At 33.8% G+C, this 13,741-nt stretch overlaps 1 protein-coding gene across 1 annotated transcript in view; it reads right to left on the bottom strand.

The window, feature by feature from the left end:
• COL11A1 (collagen type XI alpha 1 chain) overlaps nucleotides 1-13,741 on the bottom strand; it is a 308,095-nt gene that overhangs the window by 132,028 nt on the left and 162,326 nt on the right. Inside the window, exons 25-27 of the mRNA XM_070748567.1 lie at nucleotides 12,303-12,410; nucleotides 4,576-4,629; nucleotides 3,700-3,753 (exon numbers count right to left, since the gene is read on the bottom strand). Coding sequence (XP_070604668.1) covers nucleotides 3,700-3,753; nucleotides 4,576-4,629; nucleotides 12,303-12,410 — 216 coding nt within the window. The remainder of the gene's footprint in view (nucleotides 1-3,699; nucleotides 3,754-4,575; nucleotides 4,630-12,302; nucleotides 12,411-13,741) is intronic.

Raw genomic sequence — 13,741 nt, 5'->3', positions numbered from 1 at the left:
AAAACTAAGTTCAGACTCAGTTGACCTCTCCCCATTCCCTAGCCCCACATTTGCTTAGCTGCTCTGTGACTCCCATTTGCATACTAAGAAATTAGCACATTAACTGTATTCATAGAACTGAGGTCTGTTTCAATCTTGACTGTGATTATTTTGTCAAAACCAATGCACCAATGTGGCTCTCTTAGAATGATGTAAACCTCTACTCAACAAAGTGTACAATGCTACAGCTGCAATTAATAAAAGTTTATAATTTTAAATTTAAAAAGTACCTCAGTGATTATGCTGAGTGTGTAAATCATTGCAAGAGGCACAGTCGAATCAAACTAGCCCAGTAGGCAACATATTTGAGCTAAAGATTTAATCTGTAGGTTCTTTCTTTTTTCCCCCCTTTTTCCTGAGTTTCCTTTCTGTATAAAAACTACTTATCCATTTAGATATACAGCCAAATGAAGGCCGTTGTCCTTGATTTTCAAGTAACTGATCTAACTGCAAATCAAAACACTTTGTTTTTATTTAACTGATTCAAATGTGAACATCTTCTCCTCATGAGGGCCCATTTCTTAAAATCATGTGGGTTTAGCTCTGAATGTCTGTAGTGGGAGATGAGGTGGGGGGGAAATGTAACATGCTGTATGCCATGTTATTGTGTGCCGTTAGTTACATGATATCAGAATGAATGTAATGTCAGTGTGATTTCTATAAGATACTTATACCCATGTATGTATATATGTGTCTGGTCTGATCTGGTCTGGTCTGGCCTGGCCTGGTCTGGTCTGCTCGTCTGTCTGTCTGTCTGTCTGTCTGTCTGTCTGTCTGTCTGTCTGTCTGTCTATCTATATCTATATCTATCTGTCTATCTCCGAGTCTACGGAGAGGAGTGGCATATAAATCTGATTAATAATAATAATAATAATAATAATAATAATAATAATAATAATAATAATCATCATCATCATCTATTGATCAATCGTACTGTACTGTACATACATGTAAACATATATGAATATACTATGTATATATCTTTCTGTGTGTAAAATGAAATATAACAACGAATATATACAGAATAATAATTAAATGAATGACATTTGAAGAAAGTAAAGATATACCCATAAAAAGTTAATAGAATTAGCTCAGTCTTTTAACATTATTATATATAGAAATATAAACTATCTACTACTCCATCTCCTCAGCCTTAATAGTATACAATATTTATATAATATACTTAGTTTCTTGATATCCTGTTATTTTGATACCTTGGAGTATTAAATATAGATAGGAAGTGGCTATTCTATGCAAGTTATTTACAGCCTAAATATTAGTGTTCAAATGTAACTATTTTACATTTTCTTCAAAATTAAATATAAAATTGGAGACAAAATGAAAAATAATGACGAAATAGTGTACATCAAAAGCCTAGTTTCATAATGGTTTCAGTCTTAAACTACATTACTTGATCCTAAAATCTCCAACAGGTTATCACACACACACACAAACAAACAAACAAAGAGGAATATGGGTGTGTGTGTTCCATCAAAAAATTAATGGTTGGGTTTCCTGTCAGTTTGAAAATGAAATAGGAAAAAGAAGATGAAATCCCTATTACCAGTATGTATTACAGGTAAGAAAAAGAAGGGAGATAGGGAGGGAGGGAGGGAGGGAGGGAGGGAAGGAGGAAGGGAAGAAGGGAAGGTGGGAGGGAGGGATAAAGAAAGAAAGAAAGAAAGAAAGTCCTCAAAACTTCACCAACTTGTGTGAAGTAGCCCCGTCTACTTTAAAATCCTCAGTCTCCCCAAAAAGTTATGTGTAGTCCTTGACAACAAACAGGTGCCCAGTTCTACCTTAAATTATAACTGAGAGATTTAATCTACTGATAAATTGCAAAATGGGAGACTGGAGTTTCTTCCTACTCCCTTCTCTTCCTTCCCTACACACCATCTGCCTTTATTACTAGGTGTGTTACAGAATAGGCATGTGTTAGATGCTTTTAAATGTGAACACTTTTATTACCCTTCACATATACATGATATAATATTTATACGTCTTTGAAGGATTCAGAGAATTCCATGTGGAGAAGGGAACCCCATTCTCCTAAAGATTAATTGTGCAAGCAATTAGGAATTCATGGGTCCCCTTTAGTTATAAATATCGTTTTGCCAATTTATGTGGCAAGCAGTCCTCATATGGAACTCTGTATCTAGACAGTTAAAGTGATAAATTTCATTCCCATTAAATAAAATGAAATGATAGGCAGATTAATGGCATGCATTATTTCAGTCTCACTTAATGGCACACTAAGCTACCATGAAGTATAACTGTCAGACCGTCTTTTCCCCTTTGATGACTTTCGCTCAGCTCTATCACGAGCAATCAGCTACATCCAGCTGAGCTTTATGGATACCGATGCTGTGAATTTTTGACAATTTGCTTAGTCGGCATTATGGATGTATTCACTGTCTCCAACTAAAGAGCAAATTCTTGATATCTTATCTGTTTAAAAATGTTTTCTTTAGAAGCTTATTCTATTTTTGAGCTGCAGACAAGTTGGCTTTTCAATGATATCATTGGAGGGGGCGTTATTCCCCAAAGCACAATATGAACATTTGTCTTCAAAAGAGCAATTTCTTACAGTTCAGCAAGGGAATTGAATTTCCCTTTTACACTCCATAATGATGAGCCGTGGTGGCACAGTGCTTACTGCTCATTCCAGATGTTTGATTCTCAATGGTTCAAGGTTGTCTCAGTCTTCTATCCTTCTCATGTGGATAAAATGAGGACCCAGATTGCTGGGGGCAATATGCTGACTCTGTAAACCACTTAGAGAGGTCTGCAAAGCACTATGAAGTGGTATATAAGTTTAAGTGCTGTTGCTATCTACAAATGTTCTTTGCATTTTATATATTTAATAAAATAGAATTCTTTATTGGCTAAGTGTGATTGGACACACAAGGATTTTGCCTTCATTGCATAAGCTCTCTTTGTATATAAAAGCTATAATTGAGAAATCATGATCATAGTCATCATAAAAATACATTCATCAATCAGACAGTACTTCACCGAGGCTGTCGTTGGTGGTGCCATCTTGAATTTCATAATGAGCTACTTAGTTCGGCCATCCACTTATACTTTCATCTGCTTCAACTCCAGGGCCCTTATATCAAGTAATGACACCTTATTTGAACCCAGAATCATGCTGTAGGTGAGTTCTGGTAGATTTGTTGCTTATTCTTACAAACTGGGGTACATCATGGATTTTTCTGTGTTTTAACTCTTGCAAACCACACAGAGACATTTGTATGCAATGGCCAGTTCTATCAAACATACCAATCAATTAGTCAAATCTCCTTTTCACTAGGTAGGTATAGGAGGAAGAAAAATAATCCTGACTGTCTACACTTGTGTATTCTGTCCGACCTGTGTCGTGGCGTCTCATTAAGCCATATTTTTTTCATTGGGAGCTGCATTTGTGTATAAAGGGCTTAAAATTGCTTCAATAGCAACCATAATAGAAATGTGTAGCATTGATTTTTATTTTAAAAGCCTTGATACTCCTGAACTGCTATCATTTCATGTTTTCCCTTTAGTTTGAGCATCATCCTACATAGCAAATGTTATATAATATTGTGTATTCCAATCTGTTTAATGTTCCCAGATTCAAATTCCGTATATTCATAACTTTACAGGTAAAAAGGTGTGACTTACCCTTCCTCCTTTCTCTCCATTCGAACCTGAAAATCCAGGAAACCCAGTGGATCCCTGCACAAAAAATTACAAATGTACTTTTAATAGATATAAATATTTAGCACACCTTTCAGGCTTGTATACTTTTGATAGATTACAATATTATATCCTGAAGATGGTAACGTTTGATAAAACTTTCTACTATGCATTCAATTTTCAAAAATAAATCTTCTTTAAACCAAACCCAGCATTTTTAATAGCAAATGCATTCTACTGAGCTCAAACTCTTTCTCACTGTTTCATACTTGGGAGAATATAGAATGTTGTCTTATATCAAGTCAAGCTATTTGTCAATTTATTCAACATCTCCATTGCTGTTCTCCCGAATTTGAGACAGAAATAACTTATCCCTCTACTTGATCATTCCAAGGATTTAATTTGGAACTTGGGGAGGTAAACCACTTTTATTATGAACTGTATTTAAGTAACATAACATACAACATATTATTTAAGTGACAAAATCCAAACATGGACATTAACATTTTTCAATTACCGGTACTTACCATAATTGTTCAAGTCCAGAATGCAGTAAAGAATTAACAATAAGTTTATATATTTATTTTGAAAACAATGAAACGTTAAACCACCATTCATGGAAAGAAAATATAGGAGTAGGAGTAAGAGTAGATATGTGCCATTACAATAATTTCACTATAAAGCACAAACTCAACATAGTTTACTTACATAAATACACACATGCAGAAAACAGAGAACAGATGTCCCTAGAATTTTACTACAATTAAACTACAAATAAAACCCCCCCACACACACACAAAAAGTGCATGCACAATTAAATCTTAAACTACATCTACCTCTGTAACGCTGTAGCAAATTTACCTTAGGGCCTTGTCTTCCTGGATATCCTGGCAAACCGGGAACACCAAGTTTACCCTAAAATAAAATTTAAAAAACTTTAATTTTTCATTTACTTTTTCCAAAATATTTCCATATTGTAACTACTGGTAGCATTTATATATAGCCATCATACTTATTGACTTGTAGCTGTTTAGATCTGTCCGTCGATCCATCAATTGATCTATTTGTCTTTTCACCTATCACATAGATACTGAATTTCCAAAGAGCAAAAAAGACAGTCATGAAAGATGGAATACAAGAGTTCTGTTCAGAGTAACCCATAGGGGAAGAACGGGTGATTTTGAAGTATTTCAACATAAACAGCATGTAGGAAAACGCCAGGATAAAGATCTTTAAGAAGATTTATTAGAGAACATTCCTCAGAATAAACAAGGATTATTATGTGAACTAGATGAGCTGATAGTAGCCAAGAGAAAAATCAACAAAGTTAGTTTACTGAGACTGATCAAGCTTTATGAACAGTCATAGAACTGGATAAAAATTGTAAGGTTTGGAGACATCAGAGAAAATGAGATCAGATGGGCTTCTCCTTTGATTCTTCTGGAGTTCAAACCAAGCGTAATCAGATAGAGGATAGGGAGGAAGGAAGTAATAGAGGGTAGGGAGAAATGGGGTAATAGTTATTTTGATAGTGATAGTGAATAGTTATTTTGGAAGTACTTTGCTTAATGTGGTAATGATAGCATTGCTGATAAAGTAACTATGCAGCCTTTGGTTTGTGATGTTTTGGGGTCTTTCCCATCTACTAGCCTCAGAAGGATGGAATTAAGTACAGTTGAGTTTTGCTTAAGCATGCCTCTGCTGTATAAAGCACCTGGCTCTCTCTGAGCAAACAAAATCTTTGGCAGTATTACATTTTCTCCAAAGGTTATCTATTTCTGAATTGATTGTGTTGTTAGTGATGGAACCAAATGTAAATAGTCACAAAGTGCAAAAGTAAGGCAAACTCTCTTAGGCAAGGGTCAAGTTTGTACTGTTACACTGCTTTTGTGTTCAAAAAATATTTCACCAAGTCAGTCACTAACAAATAAAATTTTCAAATTATCATTTATTCTAGCAATACATAATGAGAATATGGAATCCATTGCTTAATATCCATTAAATCTTTGCCGTGAGAAAATACTGGCAAAATTTCATTGCTTTACTGGCCTCTTTAATACTGACTGTGCAAACAGGTGTTATTTGGCCATTAGTGCAAGCCAGAGGTTGCAAGATATGCTGTGCACTTCCAAACCTTACTCGATAATGGAGAAGTTTGTTTTTTCAGCTGCATTTTCTCTTCAGTTCTTTTTGGGTATTCCAGTGATATAACTAATTGGCTGGAGTTAGTTTAACTCTTTGCATGATGGGATATTAGTTTTTGAACTAATTTTTGAGCTAATTTAACTCCCCAGGAACAACTGAACCCTTTGTTCCCATGACATATTTCTCCAATCCCATTAAGCATATTGAATGAATAACGACCCTTGTGTTGAAAGGAAAATATACTAAAATATAGAACAGTAAAAGACACAAGCAGCAATGAGAAACTACATGGGATCGGGAAGAATTTGAGGCCTTAGCTAAATATTTCAACTTCCTGAACTCTTTTTTTTCCCTTGAAATATTCACTTTTCAACTTTCAGAGCAGCAGTAGATATGATGGTAAAGATGATAATATTCCTGAGATCTTTAATATATACATCATTAGTATATATAATAATCAGGGTGCTCAATAATGTACAGTTATGATCCTTGAGATCTGTTCAAGCAAAAAATTGTAAAAGTATTCCATTTGATAGGAAAGGAAATTTTATAAATTTTATGCCTAGGTAAACAATCTTAAATCTTAACTTGTGTTAGCTTGTAATTATAAGTTTGCTGCTTTTCTTAGTTCTAGCTTCTGAATCTGATCTTCTGAAAAGTGCTAAATATTGAAATCTATATTTTATAATTTGTAGCATTAGATTTTGTGATTTATTAGACAATTATTTTAAAGATACAATATGAAATAATATTGCCCCTCAAAACTTGAATAAAACATTTTTTAAAAAAAAAATTAACTATGTATCACTCATTTAATTATTGTTACGTAAGATGGTTTGAGTATATATTATTTAATTAATTTTTTAGGGCAAACATTCTAATATTATTTCTGAAATGTTTACATTTGGGTAGAGTTAAGTAACCAATTGGAAAAGTGCATGTCCAAGTGCTGTGGCAACACGGAGCTGCCCTCACTTTGTAGAGGAACTCTGATATCCCTGTGACCTGCGTACCTGGTTCTATTAGAGCCAGGTTGGAACTGCCCTGGAAAGGTGATGAAGAAGTGGGACACCACAGGCAAGCTAGAAGGGATCGGCAAACCCCCCAGAAAGCTGGCTTAGAGACGATGACATGAATGGACTGATGGATTGATTTGGAAGATTGGAAGTTATCTGGAAAAAAAGGTAATTTAAGCAAAGACCTGGAGGTAGAGAAGAAAAGTAGAAGATTAAACTGGTGAATCAATTTGCTGGAGAAGAAATTTGGGACATTTTTTTAATTTCCAGGGAAACAAACGCATTGAAAAGCTTGGGAAATGGCTAATTAGCAAATGGGAAAAAAATTTAAATAAATAACTCTGAAGGCTGTAACTAAAACCCAATGCTTGAAAATTCTGAGAACTTTTGAATTAATGATGGATTAAGAAAGTATTGGATCCAATTTATATTGATATTTTATTTATTTATTTATTTATTTATTTCGACTTCTATGGAGGACTCAGGCTTTACCGTTTTAAAAATATACAAAGACATTGAATACAAACAGAAGACCTATGGGACTAAGTAAGAGTGCCATCTGTTGGTGAAAGGTTTCACATTAACTGTTCACTAGGTTATTTACTCACCTGTTAAACTTAAAACTGCTAAACATTTATATGAATTTAAAGGAAGAGATATAGATAAAATGAATGGGATATAAATTGATATAAAGATGATTAATTAAGTTTAAAATTGGTAAATATTTATATGTTGTTATAAGAAAGATTGAGTACAAGTACATTAAATGATGTGTATAAATATATGTAATTTGAATTATTATTAATTGTATTTGGATTAAATTTAGAATTAGTGAATAAGTATGGAGGAGTTTAGAAAAAGAGAAAGGAAGATTAAAGAATGTGGATGACTAGGGTCTGATTATCATATAATAATCTCTTTTTGTTTTCTTTAGTATTATTATAGGTATTACAAATTATTTAATATAAGCAAATATAACTACCAATAAAAACTTAAAATTGTTAAATATTCACATGAACAAAGAGGAAGAAATATAAGCAAATTGAATGGAACGTATTAATGGGATATAAATTGATATAATTAGCTAAGTTTAAAATTTGTAAATATTTACATGTTATTAGAAGAAAGATTGACCATACATAAAGTAAATATTACAAGATATATAAATTTATGTAATTTGAATGATTTTTAATTGGATTTGGATTAAATTTTGAATAAGTGAATATATATTGTACCACAAGAAGGAAGATAAACTATGATGAAAATGAAGGAAATGATTGTGAATTTTGGAATTTGTCTTCCCTATTAGATAGGTTACTAATTAGAAATTATATACAAAGAATTTATAATTTGATGTAGAATTTTAAATATAAGTAAAAGTGGATTTCTTGTGGGATAAGGGTTTTTAGTTATTAGGAAAGTAAATAAGAATAAGAAGGAGGCAATACGGCTTAGTTTTAAGAAATCAGAGATTTATTTATTGATTTGATTTGATTTGATTTGATTTATATGAGCCCCAATCCAAGGACTCAGAGAGGGGCGGCATATAACTATAGCAAGTTAAGGAAACATTCGTGTTAAATTTAATTGGAAGATAATTTGTCTATCTGGATGATGAAATTAGAACCTTTTATTGCTTAACTTTTGCTAGGTAGCAAAGGTTAAGCAATATATACCAAAGGGTAAGATATACTGTAATAGAATGGATATGTGATTCTTTTAAAAAAAATTGTATTCAAGAAGATATATGTTTAAGCTGTATTGAAGTTATATGATGTTATAAGCATGTTTTTATTGTGGAGAAAATAAGAAACTTTTTTTTTGGGAGGGGGGGAATCATTCAGCCAATTATGGCTTTTAGCCTTCCTCGATTTTCTGTTATATTTTGTTTTACTTTCTCTCCACTTTATTTATTATTTCACTCCTTCTCCCCCAAAATTGAAACAAAAACAAAAACTTTAGGTAGGAAAATTGACAGAAATTCCTGATTCTACGGCATACCAAATCTGAATGTGGCTATAAATGAACACTGGACTGATAAATTTCAATAAGCTCAGGGCAATGACAGGAAAATTTGACAAATTACAAGTCAGAAGAAGCTGAAGAGAAAAAGAACTTAAGAACTCATCAAACTAAAGGGTGTTAAAATTATAATCAAGAGGGCAGGGAGAGAAAATAGTTGAAGGAAAGCAACACAGTTACCCAATGGTGATCTTTAACTAATAAAAATGTGCATTTAAAAATCAGTTGGTTTGAGTACACAAATAGTCCAAAATTGTAGAGGTGGCTTCAGAAAGTATAAAGCTTAGCACAAACCTTTGTTGACAAGAGTTATTGTTAATGGCGAGTATTCTGAGCAGAGACAGGTTACAAGCGGTGTGCCACAAGGGTCTGTTCTGGGTCCTATTCTTTTTAATATGTTTGTGAGTGACATAGGGGAAGGTTTGGTAGGGAAGGTTTGCCTATTTGCCGATGACTCTAAAGTGTGCAATAGGGTTGATATTCCTGGAGGGCTCTGTAATATGGTAAATGATTTAGCTTTACTAGATAAATGGTCAAAGCAATGGAAACTGCAGTTTAATGTTTCCAAATGTAAAATAATGCACTTGGAGAAAAGGAATCCTCAATCTGAGTATTGCATTGGCAGTTCTGTGTTAGCAAAAACTTCAGAAGAGAAGGATTTAGGGGTAGTGATTTCTGACAGCCTCAAAATGGGGCAGTAGGAAAAGCAAGTAGGATGCTTGGCTGCATAGCTAGAGGTATAACAAGCAGGAAGAGGGAGATTGTGATCCCCTTATATAGAGCGCTGGGGAGACCACATTTGGAATACTGTGTTCAGTTCTGGAGACCTCACCTACAAAAAGATATTGACAAAATTGAACAGGTCCAAAGACAGGCTACAAGAATGGTGGAAGGTCTTAAGCATAAAACGTATCAGGAAAGACTTATTGAACTCAATCTGTATAGTCTGGAGGACAGAAGGAAAAGGGGGGACATGATCGAAACATTTAAATATGTTAAAGGGTTAAATAAGGTTCAGGAGGGAAGTGTTTTTAATAGGAAAGTGAACACAAGAACAAGGGGACACAATCTGAAGTTAGTTGGGGGAATGATCAAAGGCAACATGAGAAAATATTATTTTACTGAAAGAGTAGTAGATCCTTGGAACAAACTTCCAGCAGACGTGGTTGGTAAATCCACAGTAACTGAATTTAAACATGCCTGGGATAAACATATATCCATCCTAAGATAAAACACAGGAAATAGTATAAGGGCAGACTAGATGGACCATGAGGTCTTTTTCTGCCGTCAGTCTTCTATGTTTCTATGTTTCTAAGAATGCAGAAAAGAACAAAAGTCTCTCTTTTTTTGTAATTTCAGAATAAAGGCAAGTAACAGAATTAGTGTACCAACTGCTCGATAAAGATGTTAAAAGCAAAAGTGGTAATAAAGAAAAAAAGGTGCAACAACACAGGTTTTATTTTTGTTGTTTCCTTTGACAATAGGGAATGCGTTCCAGAGCCTATGGTGAACAATGAACTGAATGGACCAATGTATTGCAATTACTAGTTATTCAATTTATAATCAGACTGAGCAAGAAAGACCAAAAACGTTTTGCTTGCAAAAATAGGCAAACATGCTTTTAGCTGAATCAATAGTTATGTTGTACCATTTTCAAATAATGAAAAATAGTAGTTCTGTCGTGACTTGTGTTTAAATCTGACCATGATAACTTTAAGAGTTATTGGGGGGGGGGGGAATGGAATACAATCAAGGCAGGATAATGAGGACATTATCAGAAAACTGCAAGATAAATTCTCTATGGAAAAAATCTAGTTGGGTTTATATCATAATAAAAAGAATAGAAGAGATGCAATAGAATGGACTGCCAATAACTGAATAATTAATAATAATAGTCAATAATGATGATGATGATGATAATAATAATAATAATAATAATAATTATTATTATTATTATTATTATTATTATTATTATTATTATTATTTAGATTTGTATGCCGCCCCTCTCCGAGGACTGAATGGGTGTCATACAGAAAAAAGGCCAAGATTTATTCTCTATCAACCCGAAGCATGGGATGCAGAATACAGATTCTAGATGAATGTTAAAAAGAAACCTAAAAATGTTTTAATACTGAGTAATTTGACAGTGGAACCAACTACCAGCACCCTGGGGTAGAAGAGCTGGATGTATTGAAAGAGATACTTGACAGACATCTATCAGAGACACTTTAATTCTTGCACTGAGCAAAGTATGGCCTCAATGCATTCTTTCATCTCTAAGATTTTATGATCCCTGAACAAACTATGGAGGAAGAAAAGACACAGATTGCTCTATAACCAACCTGTAACAACTTCACATAAAGATACACTCATGTACATCTTTGCAAAATTGCACTAACTTCTTTTCTTCTGCTCACATTCGTTTCAGTCGAATTTGAAATCTATTGTAATACCTTCCTATCAAAGTGCCACAATAGGAATTCATTTAGGTTGTGGGAGAAAGTAAGTTTCATATATTCCTGTTTTTCATAGAATTTAATGGGAACTTAGTGATAACTTTCCAATGATGCTACCATTTATCCATAATTATAATAGTGGCGTTCTTTATTCATGACCTTTTTAACAGCTGGCAAGATGTCTTGAAACATTATAAGGATCATTAATTCCAAATAGCTCCCAACAGTTAAGTGAAGCTGAAAGGAATATTTTCTGGAATGAATGATCTGACTTTGAAAGTATTTTTATGACAGCTTATAAAGCTCTCTTGCATCAAATTATAACCTTCCTTTCTCTTTTTTACATGGAAAGGGAATCACCTGGGGAGAGTCATTTGAAAGATTCTTATAAACAAGCTCGTCTTTGATCAGACCACTGATGCAATCAAACAGAAATGTAGTTGAATAAAAGGCTATCTATACACCAAGCAGAGAGAAAGGACACCTGGAAGTAATTTGGGAAAGGTGAAAGAATTTGCCTAAATGTACAAACATTAGATACAGAAACACAATCCAGGAATAGTCAATTAAGGGACTATTTCAGAAAGTGAAACAAAATATTGAGGAGACGCTACAAGCTACTCTTGGTCCATTGCTCTACCATTGTTCACGAACTGTGGTTCTTCTTTTCCTTCCTTGATAAGAAACTGTGCTTTTAAGTGATAATTTGTTTTTCCACTTTACACCTCCAACTGGAATAATAGTCATTATGTAAAAATGTGAGTTTTCCCCCCCTATGGAAAAAAGGGACTCAAATGATATAGGTTCTCATAACTCCAAATATATGACAAATCTGAGGTCTCCATATGGTCTACATACATGTTTCCATATGTTTCAATTATCTCTGTCACATTCTTGCTAGAATTGTGCCAATCAATTCTCATAATAGAAATATCAAAGCACTACTCACCTTTTCTCCAGCTGTGCCAGGACCACCTGAATCTCCTGTGGGACCTGCACGACCTTTGGGGCCTTCAGGGCCATCTTCTCCTCGGGGACCAAGAGGACCAACTTCACCCTTTAAAATATTGTATAAATAAAACAATAAAAATTAACCACTTGAATCCACAATTTAAAAAAAAAACCTGAACAATAATTAAAGCCCACCTACTGACTCTATCAAATTAATTTCCTCCTAAAGTTTTCTAAAGATAATTGCTAAGAAGCCACCACAGAAATAAAAAAAGTTAGCATCCCTTTGCTTTCTTTTAGCATCCTCATTAGTTGTTCTGGCTAAAATCAGAAAAGTTGACACTATTAATTAGAGCCAATTATGATACAGGAAGAAATCCTCATTCAAGCTTTTTTCTTCTTCTGTAAAACCTTTTTGTTCCAGATCCCTCAAGTTCATCTGAGCCATGGTGGCACAGTGGTTAAAATGCAGTGTTGCAGGTTACTTCTGCTGACTGCCAGGAATTCGATTCTGATCATCTCAAGGTTGAGTTAGCCTTCTATCCTTCAGAGGTCAGTAAAATGAGGATCCAGATTGTTGAGGGCAATAAGCCGACTCTGTAAACCACTTAAAGAGGGCTGAAAAGCACTGCAAAGTGGTATGTAAGTGCTATTGCTATTGTTATTAATATTGGAAGTGGTTTCAATTTATTTCTTTTGAATAAATTTAATAATCCATCTTAAAAATCACTTTGATCCATTTTATACAAAACAAAACCAATAAATACAGATAGCATAGAAAATGTTCTTGCTCAATATAGTTTCAAACTGCATGCAACTTTGATAAAATATCGGCTTCTGTACTATATTAACAATGCTGAATAAAAGAAAATCAATTGCTTTACTTTGTTATTAAGTTTTTGGAGGTTTTCAGAAGATGACTCTACCATTGTAAGAAGCAGCAACAAGCAATTTCAGATCAGTCAGAAGAGTACAAAAGCTGACACATTCATACTAATAATGAGAATCATAAATCATAAATGTCAAGAGAATATTAAAAGCAATGCTACTGCAGGAGTAGCATACAGGAATGCATGTACAATGATTCTACTACTGTGTGTTGTTAATTTATAATTTAAATTACTTTAAGATTACCTTCCAGCCAAGGTGAGACAATGTGGAAGTTAAACAGTAAATAGCAAAAATTACCAGTATTAATCAAAATTCAATTATTAATAAAACATAAATTTATTGAAAAGCTTTATTCTAGTAAAAAGCTTAAACCATTGTCTTGCTAGCAAAGATCACATGCCTTCAGATTCCTTCTTCCAAAAATTGTCACCTAATAAGGTCTTGGTGGCAGTCTTCTCTGGGCGTTGAAGTAGCCCAACAATCTAGGTAACTATCGCACTGCCCAGACACTGCCATTTGGGTTCTTTTACCCTCTGTGCATGCACA

This window comes from Erythrolamprus reginae, chromosome 3 (genome assembly GCF_031021105.1).
Source record: "Erythrolamprus reginae isolate rEryReg1 chromosome 3, rEryReg1.hap1, whole genome shotgun sequence".
In the NCBI taxonomy this organism is placed as follows: Eukaryota; Metazoa; Chordata; class Lepidosauria; order Squamata; family Dipsadidae; genus Erythrolamprus; species Erythrolamprus reginae.
Note: the sequence above shows the minus strand (reverse complement) of the source record. Positions and strands in the feature narration are given on the sequence as shown.